Raw genomic sequence first — 18,425 nt, 5'->3', positions numbered from 1 at the left:
ATCTAATAAAGTTGTTGAAGTATCTTTTAAAATTATTCATAATTGCTATCCAGTTAATTATAATTTTGCTAAATTTAATAATAGTATCTCCCCCTTGTGCACCTTTTGTCATCAGGTTGATGAGACAATTACTCATTTATTTTGGGAATGTATTGCAAAATATTTTGGGTTGACTTTTCAAATTTTGTTAAAAGATATCTGTCTTTAAACTTTTGTATAAACCAAAAAATTGTGTTTTTTGGTGACTCTCTGAAAGTACACCCTTATCATTTTAAATTTATTCTCAACTTATTACTTTTATTTGCCAAATTTTATATTCACAAGTGTAAGTTTTCAAAGAAAACTCCTTCCTTTTTCATTTTTAAGAATGATTTTGATATATATTTGAACTCCTTGAGGAATTCTAAAAACTCTGCTGCTTGTAAGACTCTACGTTGGTGTCAATCATTTAAGCTAGCTTAATATTCTTTGTTTATGTAATGTAACCCTCTTTTTTGTGTATTGTTTATATGTTCATTTATTGCTCATTCATGGTTGTTTTGTATTTGTTATTGCATAATAAAAAATAAAAAATAAATAAAAAAGCAAATAAGTGACTCTAAAAAATCTAACACCCAGCAGTGTGTAATTTCTTTGCATCTCCTTTCGAATACAACATTCAAATTACTAGACAAAAAATTATATCCTGAGAAAAGTGGATTTTGATGTGTATAGCGCCATAGGCCTCCATTCATTTTGCACTCGTCCTGTGAGCGCCCTCTTATGGAATCAGAGTGGAACTGCAACCAGTTCAAAAGCCAGAAGTGTACTGAGAGTGAAACTTCTCGCCTTATTAGACATTCTCTGGGAGCGTGTTACAAAAGAACAAGCAAGCGCTCAGAGTTCTGTGTTGCTTGTAGACAGAGAAAATAGCCTGTAGATCGCCCCCTGGAGGAGAAAGAAAGAATGACGGGGCTGAGCTGTCCTTTGCACAGCAAGAGCAGACAGAAGCCAGAGAAAAAGCTAAATCCAAAAAACAAAAATAATTATATATATGAAGCAATTGAATTTAAAAGGATAAAGGAACAACCCATGGGAGCCGAGCCATGAAGTGTATTAGTGAGGGTAAAGCAAAAGCTTACAGCACCTGGTATTCCCAGGTGCGCTCTCCTCTAAGTCCCTATACTGACTAATTATTGACCAATCATTGAGCGCCGTTGAGCAAGTTGAGCAGCTCAATCTACCAATCACTGAGCTCTTGAGCAGGCGGCTTCCTCAACCAACCAATCAGATGGCCGCATTGCTTTGATTGACTGAACGGGTCAAGTGTATGTGCATCATGTGAGTGACGAGCGTAAACAATATCATCAGTGGACTGAGATCGGTGACAGCAAAAAATAGGTAAGTCCAGTATATTCTCCAGTATATTCATTTAAATGCTTTCTAACATTTTTTTTCTGCGTGGATTTAAGTGCAGTAATTACAAAGTTATTAACTGTTAAAGTTTTAAAACCATTAAGGGAAAATATAATCGCCCATCTAACTAACGTTACTAACATGAATCGTAAACTGCAGTAATTCTTGATAGTCTTTGTAATGTTTTACTAAAAAGTAAATACTTTGGAAATACCCAGGCACAATCAGGGCTGGACATTAGGACTAACCTACTATCCAAATACAGGTAGATTTTACTTATGGCTAGTAACCATGCTAGTAACACTACTTTTACTTGCCAGTTTGTCCTGTTGGAATTGACTGACTACATACTGTACATTTAAATAGTTTAGGCCTGTTTTGTCCGGCTATCTCCACTAATCTAAACTATTTTGTCTCATTGTAACTGATAAGCCATTAACATTCAATAGCATGTTAAAACACTGAAAACACAAGGCAAGCAAAAATATAGTCTAAAATTATAAAACCATTACCTTTTGAACTTTCAGCTAATCATATGAAATATCACATTAAAAGGTAAATCAGATAACATCCATAAAGATAACTCAGTACTTGTGTAGTATTTTTTTTTTATTATTATTATTTTACAAAAAACCTTTTTACTTCTACTTCAAGTAATTGTAATAGCAGTATTGTTACTTGTGTACATGTTTTGCATCTCCTGGTCTTCCAGTGTTTAATCCCCTGTACAGTTTGAAAAGAAGAAACTAATCAGAATCTGTTTCTGTTTTATTACAACAGATAAAAAGCATGGATTTGGCGGGACACAAGTGCAGTGTATGTGGCAGTAGTTTCTCTGTGAAGTCCAACCTGACTCGGCACATGCAGCTTCATGGTCCAAAGGAACATGTGTGTGAAGTGTGTGGGAAAAGCTTCTCACTGAAACAGCAGCTGAGCAGCCACCAAAAACAGCACCTGTACCCATGCATCCGTCTGTACAGGCAGGGAGAGGCCAAGCTGCAGTGTACGGATGCAGCTAAGAGTGTGGCAATGGCCCCCAGCAAAGCAGTAGACCCCAGCTGTCTGGATTCTGAAAAGGCGGAGGCTGCTGCAAAGAAAGTTGGACGGGAAATGTGGAAAGGCCAGCTAGTTGTCACATTCGGCAAATATGCAGGACAGTCTTTCATGTGGCTGCTTGAAAATGATGTGGGCTGGCTCATATGGCTGCTGTCTGAATATTGCCAGAAGGGTGAGAAGAATGATCTCCTAAAGTGGCAAAAGGAACGATTGCTGCAGGATGCCAGAGAGTTCTCGCCTGTCACCTTTCATCTTGACAAACGCTTGGAGGTAACTTTGACCCTTTAACTGAGATTCAATTATATTTACTGTTTTGTTTATAAAAAAAAATGTAGTGCATGTGTAAATCAGTTAGGCACATGTAATGCACCTTCAATAGTAAAATCATCAATGTTTACTCTGCACAAAAGCTTGTGCTTGCTTTAGACATAGGAAGTGGTAACAGTGTAAGTACTTGTGTTTATGTGGTACAGTACAACTTTGTATGTTTTTCTACAATGTCTTTATTTTCTGCATGAACAGGAGTCAAGGAAAGACAAAGGAAAGAAGGCTGAATCTACTCTTTCTAAAGGCGGACATACACTGTGCGATGTCTGTGCGATTTCAGCAAGGAACCTACTCACACTGAACGAGTAGATCGCATGCGATGTAAAGCCAAAGCTCAGGATTTATGTGCTCACACTGTACGGTCCGAACGTCGAGCTGCGACTTGACTGCTCACACTATACGTGTGAAATATGCGCGAATCAGCGCGATAAATCCTCGTGCCGGGTTGCGCCTATGGACGATATCATGTAGCCTATCCAGAGATATTGTCAAAACAAGCATCAGCTATCAATATCAAGAAGATTTAGCATTTCCAATTTATATATTAAATTATTAGTAGGCTAGTATTATTGTATTATTATTATTATTATTATTATTAGGGAAGGCCTAGGCTATTAAAGTGATAGGCTACTATAATTAAATTGCCACGCAACAATTTCATAGCGAAATTATATTACATAGAAGCTTACTTCTCCGCATTAAAAATTGTCTAAATCATTTAGGTCGATTACAATGAATTATATACATATAATTAATTATTAACCGTCTATAATATGTCCGAACACTGCAATAATTCATCAATGAAAATTAAAAACAGCTTTATTTCAAAACATTTTTTTAACAATTAAAGAGGCAAAGTGTACATGGCAGATGGCTTGGAAGAAGTGGGTAATGGTTAATCCATTTTGCAACACGAACTGGAGGTAAGCAACAGTAATTTGTAGCTTTGAACTACAGAACTTAAAGATCTCCCTTTTTCGTTTTTTTTTTTTTTTTTTTGCTGCAGATGAAACTGTTTTTGCGCAGGCGCAGTGAGGGAAAAAACACTGAGTTTAGGGCAATCGGTTCGTAGCTCTGCTTCAACTGTGCGATATAGTCACGAGGAGCGACCAAAATTTCTAACGTGCCAGAAATTCATCCGACCATCCGATTGCCGGTCGTGAGAGGTTAATCGCCTCTCTTTTCCCCCTGTACACTGCACGAACACTGCACGACAAACGACGCACGACAAAGCTGAAAATCGGCCCGACCCGAAAAAGAGTCGCACGAGTCAGAATTCGGCTCAAAATCGGACGAAAATCGCACAGTGTATGCCCGCCTTAAGTTCCAGCAGGATCCTGACTATGCCAGTGATGCTGAATTGTTGGCAGCTGTTGGTAATTAACATATAACACGCCATAACTCTATTTTAAAATTCATATAACATTTTCTTACTGATGTATTTCAAACATCAAACGACTAAATACACTGCCGAAATATCACACATTTTATGGCACTGATAATGATGACAGTAGGTTTAGTATTTCACTTTAATTTTCAGCAGGGTGAGGGATATTATCAAGCTAGCTGCCCTTTTTCAGTGTAACAGATTTAATGTCTAAATGCTTTGTTGGCATTTAGATAACACATAAAAAAATCAATTTAATTTGTAGATGTGATATGTTGGATATTTTATTATATTACAATATTTTTTAAAACTATTGCCTATATTTTTTGTAGCAGCTCTATACTAAAATGTTTGTATCAAATATCATTTGTGTTCTCTAAAATAAGATCTGATAACATGGAAAATAGAAACAAACTTTGTTTATTTTGATTATGCTTATGTTTGTCATTATATTCACATCTTAAGCAATGTGCTCAATACATTTTGTCTGATTTTTTCTACAGAGACTGTCCTTGAAGAGTCTGAGGTAGCGGTCTCCACACAGCTGACCACCTGGGGAGAGCTCACACCGGCTGTGAGTCAGGACTCTTCCCTGAGCCTCAGCACATCTCAGGGAAGACCTTCTTCCCCTGTAGACACCTCTACCTCAGAAACCGGTAACATCTTGCTGGAGGGCTGGCAGAAATACTGGGAGCATCCACCTCCATCTACACAAGCCAATGGTATAGCTCCTCCTAACATCAAGTGGCTGAAATGTGATGAGATGTATGGTCTGTTTGAGAGGCCTTTCAAGTACAAGAATGCCAAAGGAGAGATTGTGGAGAGAAGGCTTTTAAAGGAGAAGATGGAGTTCCACCCACCCCCAATTCCTACCTCTGTCAAGGGAGGACTGCCCAACATGATGGCCTTTTTCACAACCCCTGTCTTCTTCTGGCGCCCAGTTGGTGTGGTGCAAGCCAAGATCCGCTGCCCTAGCTCCAACTGCCCTGCACCACCAGGTGAATACCTTGAGAAGAAAGGCTTTGGTAGTTATGCCAGGCAAGTGTGTGGGATGAAGTACAATTACACCCTGTTGACGGAGAAGCTGAAGTGTTCACATTGTGAAAAGATGAGGCGGGCAGTGAGTAAGACACATAGTGACGCTGACAGTGAAGATGAGGACAGTCATCATGTTCAGCAGTACATTTGGCTGGCACACAGTCCCAAGATTCTGATGAACTTGGCCCCGGCCATCAGAAGCATGTTTCCTGCCATACTATGTGGGAAGCGTGCCATTGACAAAGGCGTGGTTACTTTTCTGAATGACAGGGTCAACAGTGTGTCCATGAACAAAGTCCAGAGACTGCTGCAGCAGGGACATGATGTGGAGCGCCGTGACCTGTACCAGACCCTCCTGTACGAAGCCCACACACCTGGATCTGCATCGTCTCAGAAGAGCATCCTGTCCTTTGTCAAAGCTGCTGGTACTTACACCCCTCCTCTGCCCCGGACTCCCCTTCCTTGTGCCCGTGTGCTGAGGCGTGCACACATGATCATGGAGATGGAGAAGATGCCTGTGTACAGAGCCTCAGTCCTCAGTGTGACTGGAGACATCCTCTGCATTGATGGTACAAAAAAGGTATGTGTATTGTATCAATTCATGAAGTTAAGCAGACTTAATATTTATTTAGTCACTTTAAAGTGACTTGAGCCAGCTTATTGTTTTGAATAAGGGACTTTGGCCTCACTGTTCAGCGTTCAAATGTGATGGATACAAAATGTACATGCACTGTAATTCATATAAATTATATTGGACAGACAGGTTATTGATAGAAACTATCAAAAGAATATTCTGCTTTGTGTTTTTCAGGTCCTTAAGAAGATATATGGTGATGGCCAGGGCACCATGCAGTATGTCACCAGTGTGCTGAACGAGTGGGGCCAGTTCTTGACCACAGTGGTGGTGGCAGCTGAGTCTGAGGGGTGCTACAGACGTATGGCCAAAGGTCTGATGGCCCGCTTTGAACGAGCTAGGGCTCCTGCACCAACTGTCATATATGCAGATAACAACTGTTGTCGGTAGGTAATAACACATCCATATACCCTGATAAAATTTGTCATTCATTTAATGTTAAAAAAAACAAAGAACACATGCTGAATTTATATTGTTTCTGTGACAGTGGTTCGTCCTTCCTGGAGAATCTGTTCGGGGACTGGGTGCAGAAGGGCACTGTGGTCAGACTGGACATCCGACACTGGCTGCACCGCTGGGATGCTGTTGTCATCAAACAGAGCCATGCCAAATATGGGGTGTTCATGAGTGCCCTTGCAGGTGCAGTGCTGGCCTACTACAAGGACGATATGATGCTCCTAATCCAGGCAGTCAGGAAGGGCAACCAGGAGTTGTACGCCAGTCTTTCAGACGAGGACATGATAGCCTTCCTCAAACCTCACCAGATCAGGTCCTATGTCAGACGGATCACCCGTGGAGTTGAGGTTGTGTAATATTAATCCATGTATAATCTTTATGTATAAGAAGCTCAAAACATACTTCACTAAAATTAACTAAGTTGTCACACTACTATATTTCATTTTGGAAATACTTCCAATTAATTGAAATAATTTCACATTTTAAGCGATATAACTGTATAAAATAAATGTGAATGATTGTTACAGGAGACAGCTTCAGCAATTGAGTCCATCATTACGGAGTTCAATGGACCTGCAGGCCTTGACATTGATGGAATCCACCTGTTCAAATCAGCACAGGCAGTGGATTCTCACTGGGCAACTGCAAGCAAGCATCTTAGTTGTATGCAGGTGGGTAAACATTTTTGAACTAATCATTGTAAAATCATACAAACTCAAACTCACAGACACCATAATAAATAAGCAATGTATGTTTTATAGGACCCCCCTGGCATACAGCTGTATGTGTCAGTGAAGGTGGTGGTGCTGAATGGTGTCCGCCTGAACAAGTACAGGTGTCGGCGAGGCAGTAACTCCTTGGAGGGCTTGCACTCACACCTGTACAATGCCATTCCCTCACAGAGATGTGGAGTTATGCCATTCCAAGTAAGTATAAACAGCTTTAATATTTAAAAAAAATATTGATTACACATCATTGTTCATAGGCATATTTTATCTCTATTATATCTCTTCCTGTGCGTGTGTGAGCTCTATGCTGTTCACATAGCATCAACTGGGTGTATGAGATGCACACACACAAAATAGCCTATTGCGGACAAAAGACAAATTGTATGTCATGCTGCTGGGAAATGTCCACTTTGTAATCAAAATTAGTTTCTGATGTACAATAATGCATGAATGGTCATGTCTTTCAGGTGTATCTGATTGCATTTGCTGTGCAGTGGAACAGCCACATGGAATCACTCTGGGTTGCTGGTGGTCATGGCAGGCAGACGTGGTGTATGGACCCGCGGCAGATTCGGCGCCTGAATCAGCAGGCTGAGGTGCTCTTCGGTAAAGAGCATGTCCTCGAGCCCAACTTTGCCGCTCCAATGCCCTACCCTGCTGTATACAAGGACCCAGATGAGGAGGAGCTCCTTGGAGTAGAGTATGCCATGTGCCAGTCAACCAGCTTCACTGCAAGGGATTACTATGCCCAGCAAGGTACACAATCTTGCATTATAACAATATACATACATACTAAGCAGTCAAATACCTATAAATATCATGCATATTCTATTCATGACAAGTATGTATGATATAGTTCATTTTTATTTTACATAATATGAAACAAATGAACTGCAGCATTGCCATGTTGCAATTAGTCTACTGTTAGTTGTTGTAACTGCCTAGACACACTGGTGATTAGTACATTACATATTTGCAGTTGGAAAGAAGAGGAGACGGCTGAACAAAGTGAGGACAAGCTGGCAGATGAGGGTGTGGACATGGGTGCAGAGTCAGAGGAGGATCCTATGGACACTGTCAGTGACAAACATGTCATCCTCACTCAATCAGAACAGGTGGAGGAGGAGGACAGTCCTGCTCTGCAGGATGTGCTGATGACCCAGAGCAATCTGCATCTTCCTGGGCTGGAGGAAGTGGAAGCCTTGGCCCTGCTCATTTTAGAACTGGCAGACAACAGTGACCGTCACCTAGTGCCAGCTGACCTAAGGCTGAAGATTGGCACTGCAGTTGGTGCTCTGCATGAGCATGACAGGTCTGCAGCCAACTTTGTAAAAAGGTATGAGTCAAGGTGGGGTTACACCCTGTTTGGCAGATGCTTGGGAGCTGACACACCTGAGACCAGAGCAGCACAGAAGACAAAGTTTTCCTGGATGAGGTACCCTCAGGCAGCCCAGGTGACTGAGGATAGTCGTCTGTTGTACCTCATTATTAAGATGCTGAAAAACCGGGCACCAGCCAGTCGTCTCACCTCCCCCACTAAAATCACCAATGCAATCAGGGGCCAGTATAAAAGGATTGTAGACCGAGTCATAGACGATCCCATCCTCAACGGTCTCTCCATTCCTCTGCCCAATCTGAATGCCAAGTCCATCTCTACATTCATGGCACGGGAAGAGAAGAAGGCTAACTACAGGGCAACAGTAATGCCAAAGGTGAAACCCCACCAAAGAGTGCTGTCAGAAGAACCGATGCCAGCAGCTCCTACTCTGCCAGAATCCCTTCCAGCTCCAGATCGACCTCAGGTTCAGTACCTGAGCATACGTCATGTAGCTGGGAAAAGGCATGGTCAGAAGCGGAAGTAAGTTGTTCAGTTCTTCATTTCACAAGTATGTGACTTTACTACTTTATTACAATATGTGAACATATCTGAATTTATCAGCTGAATGGTTTAAACTTAAACACAACAAACCATGTGAATTGATAGTCATACACATTATTTCTCATGAATTATACTCATCATCGCATGTATGATTTATTTTTGCAGGTTAGATGTGGAAATGCTTGGTCTCCCATCCAAGTACTAACCAGGCCCGACCCTGCTTAGCTTCCGAGATCGGGCGTGTTCAGGGTGGTATGGCCGTAAGCAAAAGCCTTAGCCGATAGAGAGCTATTTGAAGAAGGAACACCGGGGCTCTACCCGCATTCACACACGTCCCGTCCCGGCTTACTGAACATAAATGTATTAAGAAAAAGACATTGAATTATTTAATTAATATTATATTAGCCTCAAATACAGTTTTCTTTTCTTTATAGTCCATTCTTTTTTAAGATTTGAAGTACACTACAAGGCCAAATTGTATACAGTTAAGCAAAACAATGTTTCACAAGGGTTACACAATGGGTGTTTTGTTTAATTTCGCATAGATATGTATTTATTGTGTTTTTATTTTATTTTTGTTTTGTTTTTTTGTTGTTGTTGTTTATTCTGTAACAACATTGACATAATTTTTTGTCACAGTGCTTGCAAGGCAGCACTGTGTAGCCTATTGCTATTCACACATTCTCTTTACGGGTTATTCTAACCCCCTAACTCTTGAGCTTCTGCAATGAACAAAACTAATAGTCACAGGATTCTAGTTCACTATTTACCCTCATGCTGTTAACCTGGTTGCTTATCTAATAACGGGCATCTGTTTACCCTGAATGTGGTGAGGAAATGGTTATATCTGCTTTTGACAGGTGTGGCTGTAAACCTTCACCATATAAATGGTTTGTTAGTTGTTCTGGCAGCTTAGCAAATTGTAAGACGTGTGAGAGGCATTTGCAATTGAAGAGGCACAATAACACGAGCAAGAGTGCGGTTCAATATCTATATATGGGTTCTGGTCTAGCCTGTCAAAAACGTGGAGAGCTGGTGATTAAACACGTTCTCCAATCAAACTAGAGGACATTTTTAAGAATTGGAAGAAAGTCATGTATTCAACATAATTAAGAGCTCCACTTGCTTACAGTACCCTTGTTTTCATCCATTTAATTGGTGTGCAGTGTATTCAACCCAGCCACACGTGCTACTGCTCGTCTTCGGAGGAACTCTGGGTTCTTTTAGTACAGCCTGACATGGGCGGCCCTTTTTTGCGCGATCTGCTGCCCTCTGCTGTTTGAAAAAGCAACAGTCATGAAAACCACTGTTCTGATATTTACGACAGACCTTATTCAGAGCAGCCCCATGACAGGTAACGCGAGGTACTGAGGGATAGACTTACCGTGTTTTCAATGGCATCCTCAGTAAAAAAAAGTTGTTTAGAATAAAAATAAAAAAAAGAATAAAAAATGGCGCTGCTGTGAAAAAGGTCCTTTACGGTCCCCTTTTTTGTTTTGGTTCTAAAAGGAGAATGCAGAAATGATGGAAATGAGAATGAGAAAATTAAATAAACGAAAAATAAAATAAAGGAATGAAATAGGCCTACTAAAAGTTTTAAAAGCTGTAAATTGTTCTTTACATGAAATCATACAATACAAAGAAGAACAGAAAAAAATAGATAACAAAAATAATAGCCTACATTAAAAACATGAAGAAATAGCATTATATAATAGAATCGTAATAAGGCTACAAACAATTAACATAAGTTACATATAACACAATTTTAATAATGTCAAAAGTATTTTATACAAATTACATAATGTACATTTTCATAAAAAGACTAATCGATGACGTCACTTTATGACGTTACCTGTGAGAGAAATATGCTCGTTATGTGAGTACAGTTTTTACGCTGCGAATAGACAATAGGTAGGATACATTATATAGTATTACAAATGCTGTGCATTAACGCTCAAATGAATTAAATCTGGTGTAAAATAAATAAATAAATAAAAATAGCCAGCAAAAGGAAAGGATCTGTGTACAAGACGTGCTGTCATGACAACGGATGCCCTTTGCTACGGCAGCACCTGTAAGAGTCTTTTCTTCATGGTCGAGTTGTCCAAAGTTACTTGTTATTGTCTTAATTTCCCCATATGTGTCGTCAGAATAAGCAGTATGATGTCTGTGGATGTGCTCGTAGCGTGTGCTGTGCTGCAGGACCACGCTGATCAGCTGTCAGTGTTAGAAAACATACGCCCGGGAGCGGAGACTGTGAGTAACGTTAACATCCTCACTAACGTTATAGGAATTTCAGAATTGTTTTCTGTTTTCAGAAACACAATTTGTAATGTTACTACTGCGTAATTTGTTTCGTCATCAACTATTGTTAAATTGATTTGTTGTTATGTTTACCAGCGCAAAAAGAAAGAAAGAAAAAGAAAAATAACAGCCTAACGTTACCTTCCTCCTGAGAGCCAGAATGTAACGTTATTTATTTAAAAAAAAAAGAAAAAAGACTAGAGCATAAGTCATAAAAATCATAAAATATTCATATGTTATGCTATGTCATCTGTAGTGGATACCAGGACTCAGTTGTTTAAAAAATAAAATTACATGAAATTATATGTAAAGGCAAAAACAATGGAATTTTTTTAAACCAAAATTTCTATAAAGATGATTCTCAACTATGTTATGAAAGATATGAACAGAATGAATTGATACACCATTTTACTTTATGCAATTTGTGGGTAAAATAGCCATAAATTAATATTCCCATTCAATGCAATGTATACACTGTATCTAATTTGCACATGTGTTCTTGGAGCAACATTTAATGAAAAAGAAGTGTAATAATTGAAATAATAATTACATTTTAAAGGGGTGGTATAATGCCCTTTTCACAAGATGTAAAATAAATCTCTGATGTCCCCAGAGTGTGTGTGTGAAGTTTTAGCTCAACATTTTTTGTCACTTTTTGAGGGTTAGCAAAAACGCACCGTTTTGTGTCTGGCCCTTTAAATGCAAATATGCTGCTGCTCCCGACACAGAGGGCGGGGTTTCAAGAGCGTGTGTTAGCAGCTCCGATTACCTCAGGACATACACTAAAATGACAGAAACTGTTCTGCCTTTTATATTTAAACGGAGTCAGACAAAGATGGAGAGACTCAAGAAGTGGCAACGCGTAGAATGTAACAGGACGTCTCTGAATGGTTAGTTGATGAATTTATGTAGCTTATGTGGAGTTAACTATCTTCAATTAGCATATTCTGTCATGATAATCTATAAATCGGAACTGTTGTGAGATGCACACAGAGATGCATGTGAAAAGTCGGATGCTACAGTTTGAGCTTACTCATGTGTGCTTTACTACAACAACTCTTCCTCTTCTCAACATGGACTGTGTTCCCGGGGGCGGGGTTTATGTAAATTTTAGGGTTGGTGATGTCACTAACCCTGGAGGAATGTCATGTAGTCCCTACCAGCCATTTGTTGTAGTCCTTAAAAAACGATTTCTTTAAAAGCAAATATCTCCCTTTGAACTTTGAGCGTTGTAACCTTGCGGATGTTGCTTATGCTCAAAAAGCAACATTACACACTAACTAAAGTTAGAAAAGTGAAATCATACTCAACCACCCCTTTAAAAATAATAATAATAATAATAATATATCATAGGAATATTTAGCCTATGTATAATTTATTTCCATATTCACTTGTTGTGTCTCCCAAAATGCCTGATAAACATGATTTAGGCTAAGTCCTGGTATCCTCTAGAGTGGACATGTATGAAATCAATGTGTAACAGAAAGTACATTTTTTATTTGAAACCCCATAACGTTTTCCTAAAATGTTGGTTTATGAAATACAATTTGAAAAGCAGTCTGATTTAAATTATAATTACGAACATACAAGACTGGTTGATCATGTTGCAAAAACCACGAAACTGTGTAAGCACTGTACTTTGTTTATATCGTGTTCACATATAACCACAAGAAAACAATGCGTTCATAGCAGACGTACGGTAAAAGATAAGCCAATTCCCTGCCGCAATTACATTCACCAGTTATCAGACATGAAAATATGTTGCGGGACCATCGTTAACGAACTTCAGCGATTTTTTTTTTGCAAACGTTTCTTTGAAGAACATGACCGTAAATGTGAACACCAGATTGAATGTGACATAAAGAAAATTATTATTGGCAGCCATGTTGCCTCTGTAGCCGGTGTATGCAGGTACATTTCTCATACCCCTTCGTTTGAAGTGTGGCCCCGAAAAATCTTCGTTTCAAGGGCTATCTGGCCCTTCCCCCTCCCCCTCCCCCTCCCCCTACCCCTACCCCTACCCCTACCCCTCCCCCTCCAACCAAAAGAGAATCAAGACAACCCTACCCCTTCACGGGAACGCGCAAAACAGAGGGATAGGGGAAAGTGAAGGAGTAAGGAGTAGAATTGGGATTGGGCCAATGTCCACTATACAGTGGACAAAAGTCTATTCCTGGGTCCCAGGAGGTTAGGGATACAACAGCTTGTCGCTGGGCAGTACCCTTAAAGGGGCATTTGTATTTTATTTACTAAAAAATAAGTCATAGTAGTAACTTAAAATTACATATTACTACTCTAAGGTACTAAAACGCACCTTTTAGGGGTTTAAGGAACAAAGTTGCTACCTATATTTTGGGTGGACTGCACCAATTAGGATTAAATTAAGCAGTTTAAGGCTAATCAAGGATTTGTTGACCAAGGTGTTATTTTAATTTGTGTTGTGTTAAAACAGATTATTAACAAATCACAGGACTAAAATTGTAACCTGTCAGTAATACTCCATTTCTTTTTTGAAAATTCTCTCTCTGAAATAGAGTAGCTCTTGCAGATAAAGGAAATAAGCTTGTAAAAATGTCAACTGTCTTTAGAAACTGCTACCTACAGTGAGAAGGCTTTTTATTAGCAAACATGGGCTTTAGGGCTGCACAATGCAGGGTTGTACAGAAAACCCAAGACACATTAAAGTTATTCTTGAAATTGTAGGCCCCATAGTATACACAAGGCCTCAACAAGGCTCTTGGACTATGAGGGATCCTTGGCACTCCTCTTACTGAAGGACCCTGTCAACCTGTGACCCACATTGCTCTTATAACTATTCTTATAACCCATCCTGTCTAAAATTATATTTATATAATTGTATAATTGTTTCTGTGGATTGTGCATTACATGCATTGTTTCGGTTACCATATATGGTGGTTTGCTTATTGGATAATTGTCAGGTTCTACTCTGCGGAGTGTGTTAAGTGTGGTAATTGTAAGTTTTCCTACATTGTGTTTGGTTGCTTGATGGCCTGGTGTTCACAGGCAGTTCACATAGCACGGGCCACATCATGTGCCACAGGTGTACATGTGTGTGTGTGTGTGTGTGTGTGTGTGTGTGTGTGTTTTGGTGATGTATCATTTTTGTTTTGCGTGACAACAAGGGTGCAGGATGTAGTGGTGCAGAACAGGTTTTTAAAAAGGCTATAAACCTTTGCTCTTATTAAATGCTCTTATTAAATTGTTAAAAATTTGTATTTTACATGGTTTTCTTTTATTGAATTTCCCTTGGATCTTAAATAACACATGCCAGGGTCTGAAATGAATGGCTTGTGGCAAAAATGTCAGCAAATTAACAAAAAATGCCCCCAAAATTAATTTTATGGGGCAAAAATACCCCAAAAAGGAGTTGCTGTTTATATTCATATAAACAGTAATATCACACAAACAGGGCTGTTTTTCCTCCAAATATCTGCACATTCCAATTGTGTTACTGTTTTTAATATTTCTATAAATATGGTTAGTATTAGGTAACCTAAAAATCAAAGCCACATCAGAACCATTTCTGAGCAACATTTTTCTTTGCTGAATGAATCAAAGTTGTGGGGTGTGTTTCACTTGACACATACCTGCAAACTTTCTTAAGCCCTTCCCCTCGGCAGAATCCCCGTCACCATTTTGAAGTGCGTTTATAAGTGGATTAGGGAAGTTCATGTGGACAGACCCTCGACCCCTCTTTTTTGACCAAGGGTTTGAGTCTACTCATGTAAACTTCAGGCAGCTCAATATACCACAATGCAACACAATTGTGATCTCAAAGCAAATTGCACTTAATTCACCCTTGCCCCACACATGTTTGGTGCTGTGGTTGCTAGCCAACACGCACAAAGAAGATGACTCAGAGTAGAAAAAGTCTCTGGTTACCTAATGTAACCTCGGTTCCCTGAGAGGAGCGAACGAGACATTGTGTCAGTATAGATGACGCTATGGGGAAACACCTTTTTTCAGAGAATACTGAAGACCTATGAAATCTCGCAGGCAAGAATTCGCCTATAAGGCCATGCTGAACGTCATTCCCTCAGAATCTTTGGACTGAAGCATTGTGTAGCTGGCAAAGTCTCTGATCTTTGTAACACGTTATCTTATGCAATGTCTCGTTCCCTCCTCCCAGGGAACCGAGGATGCGTTAGGTAACCATAGATGTTTGCTTTTGAATTGAGTTCACTCGACATTGCATCAGTAGCTGACGCTATGGGGATCTTATAAAATCCCACCGTGCTAATAGTGAGGGTCCAGCTCAGCTGCAAGCACTGACTTTTGTTAAAAAGTGCTTCATGCAACAAAATACTTAATTGCACAAGCATTAGACTGCTGCAAACATAGCACAGATTAATAAGAAGGCGCACTCGCCGCCGTCCTTGATTTAAACTAGGGCCGCAACGACGCGTCGACGTCATCGATTACGTCGAGTATGAAAATACGTCGACACGCATGACATGCGTGGACGCGTCACATTAATTATTTACGTTTAAATATCGAGTAATGGCGGCTTCTGCTCCCTCTCATGGTGAAAATGACAGACCACGATCATCCAAAGTATGGGAATACTTTACACTACGGCCGAACAGAAAGGTGCTTTCACTATGCAAACTATGCCCCATTCGGTGACAATAAAATGGACTTTAATTTATAACTTAAACTTAAATCTGTTAACGAAGCTTTCAGTGCATTTGCCACAGGGATTAAAGTTCTCCGTCGCTACGACGGATTTCCGTTAATTGCAGCAAGTCTATGACGGATTTCTGTCAATATGGTTCCAGTCTGTCCTTAATGTCTTAAATTCACTTTTCATAATTTTAAGGCCGTAAATAGGCTTTCATTTCTCAAATAGTATAATAAATGTCTTAACTTTAGTTTGAATAGGTCTTAAATTAAGGAAAGACGAGGTGTATTCACCCTGCTGAGTGGGATGTGATCAAAGCCTGGAGTGGAGCAAAAGCACGTTCTTCTCTCCACTCTAAGCACTCTGTAATCACTTCGCTTTAGCCCACTCCGGGTTTTCAATTACCGCTCACGGAAAGTGCATGTCAGGCTACAGCTGAGCGCTGAGGTAGAACTATATGAGGTAGAATTTTTTTCACTTTAATCCCTGTTGCCAGTTTTTTAAAGTTGTGTATGCACATGTAGATAGAGACCTGCACTCCCGCGGGACACAGCGCAACAGAGTGCGGTGCGGGAACATATAGATCTGATGGCCGAGTGCGAGCGCGGGCGGTAATGCACTCGTGTATGTGCTGGTTGTGGGAGAATAAAACGATTCGCGGAACTCCCGCAAAATAGAATTATCTATAAATTGAACATCTAAAAACGAATAAATTGTCATTAATCTGTTGCACAAAAGCAACAAGAACAACTAATACAAAATAGAAACGATTTACAGGCCAGAGTCTCTATCTATTTATAACATGTTTGCAGCGTTGAACAATGTAGCCAATCACAGACATATGTGTTGATTTCTTGAACGCCAATCAGATGCATTTAAGATAGAATCCCCTCACCGCTCAAAATTGACTTTTTGTTCAGTGCTGAATTCTGCATACTGGCAAATCATCTGATTATAGCAAACAAAGTGTAGATATTATGAAAGATTCATTGTGCAGCCAGTTTCATTGATAATAACAGAGTTAATCTGTGAGATCGTGATGAACTGAGATGTCAGCTTTTTAGGAATTATTAAAGGCACACTGTGAAGGAATTGTGTTTTTGTCAAACAGCGACCCCTAGAGTCGCTATGGAATACTTGCACTGTCGTAAATACCCCTCCACCCCCCCACCTCCCACCCTGTACACCGGTACCTGCATCGGGCATGGAATAGGCACAGATAGACTCCAAAGACATGATTATTGCAATTTATCATAATAGTTTGCAAATTGTACTCGTTTACACTATTTACAACCTCTACGTTAGGCTTATTTATGTCCTGATAATTATGTGAGATATTAAAAACTGTTCTCATGATAATCGCAAGAATCAACGTCAACAGCGTCGTCTGATATCCCTCAGGACTACGTGATAAATACACCTCACAACATCTGAGTTCAGCTGGCAAACTAGTTCGTGAGGCAAGCTATAAAACATAACGCAAAAAACACGTAAGAGAAACGAGTGTTTTTTTTAGCAAGTCTGTTAACAGCTCTGATAATCGAAAGCTAGCTAGACATATGTGGAAATTATTGGACTGGTCTAATTATCAGCAATAAATGAATGAACAGCATATAAAAAAAAACATACTACAAGCAAGCGCAACAACATACAACATAGAATGCAAACAAGTTTACAAATAAGAGATTTATTTACTGGCCACTTCATGCGTTTTCTCAGATCGGATAGCTATCTGAGTTATCAAAACAATTCCATTTACACCTGGTCACATAAATGTGTTTTTGCGAAACGGATTTAAATCCGATCTTCAATTCCCGCGCTGTATGCAGATTTAATGGAGTGCACGTCACCGAAAGCAACAGATATGAACAGCATTTTATTGATCATCAGCTAAAATTTCAAAATCAAAGACCGCAATAAGAGAGAGCAATAACAGCCCTGGTAAGATAATTTCATTTCTTTACTTTTAATGATGATGATTGTGTGTTAAGCGTCTGCAACTTACTTTCACTTTGATTTGCGATAGTTTGCACGTTCTCTTGATGACTATGCTCAGTTGCGGTGATGTGTGTTCCAGGAGCGTCGTCATATCTGTCTATAACATATAGCCTATAACACGCTCTCACACGTTTTTATTTTTAGCATTTTTGAGAGGAGTACAATTTACATGTGGTTTCAACAACCAGATGCATTTACACGTGTCCAGTTTCGTCTGGAATGCGGCGCAGACCTCCTCCTGAAGTGGTTTGAGCGATCGGATTCAAATCCATCTCAAATGCGTTTCGGAGGGCATTTAAACCTGGACTTTTCACAATCGGATAGCTATCCCATCTGAGAAAACGCATGAACAGCCCCATGACAAAAACATACGCACAAAAGCCGAAAACAAACGCTGGTTGGCCTCTCACGTCCAAATTTGACGAAGTGGTGGGGGAAGTGACGTATGCCGTAAAGCAGTCGAATTTTGTAGTTCTTTTTGTGCTTGGGTTACTACCCGAACCCTGAAGTTACATAGTGCCAGTAAAAGCGATACAGACCCCGTCAGGCTATGGCAGACGTGTCATTCAACCTATTGTAAG

General features: G+C 39.8%; 1 protein-coding gene across 2 annotated transcripts in view; it reads left to right on the top strand.

Annotated features, from left to right (window-relative positions):
- Positions 1-10,845: 10,845 nt before the first annotated feature.
- drc9 (dynein regulatory complex subunit 9) overlaps positions 10,846-18,425 on the top strand; it is a 28,065-nt gene continuing 20,485 nt past the window's right edge. The window contains exons 1-2 of one of the 2 annotated variants that reach the window (XM_084125116.1): positions 10,846-10,974; positions 11,051-11,156. In XM_084125116.1, coding sequence (XP_083981242.1) covers positions 11,061-11,156 — 96 coding nt within the window. In that variant the 5' untranslated portion in view covers positions 10,846-10,974; positions 11,051-11,060. Of the gene's footprint in view, positions 11,157-18,425 lie in introns of both variants that reach the window. The other variant, XM_084125115.1, reaches the window with a different exon arrangement.

This window comes from Abramis brama, assembly GCF_963993115.1.
Source record: "Abramis brama genome assembly, chromosome: 9".
Taxonomy (NCBI): domain Eukaryota; kingdom Metazoa; phylum Chordata; class Actinopteri; order Cypriniformes; family Leuciscidae; genus Abramis; species Abramis brama.
This window is presented reverse-complemented; position numbering and strand designations above follow the sequence as displayed.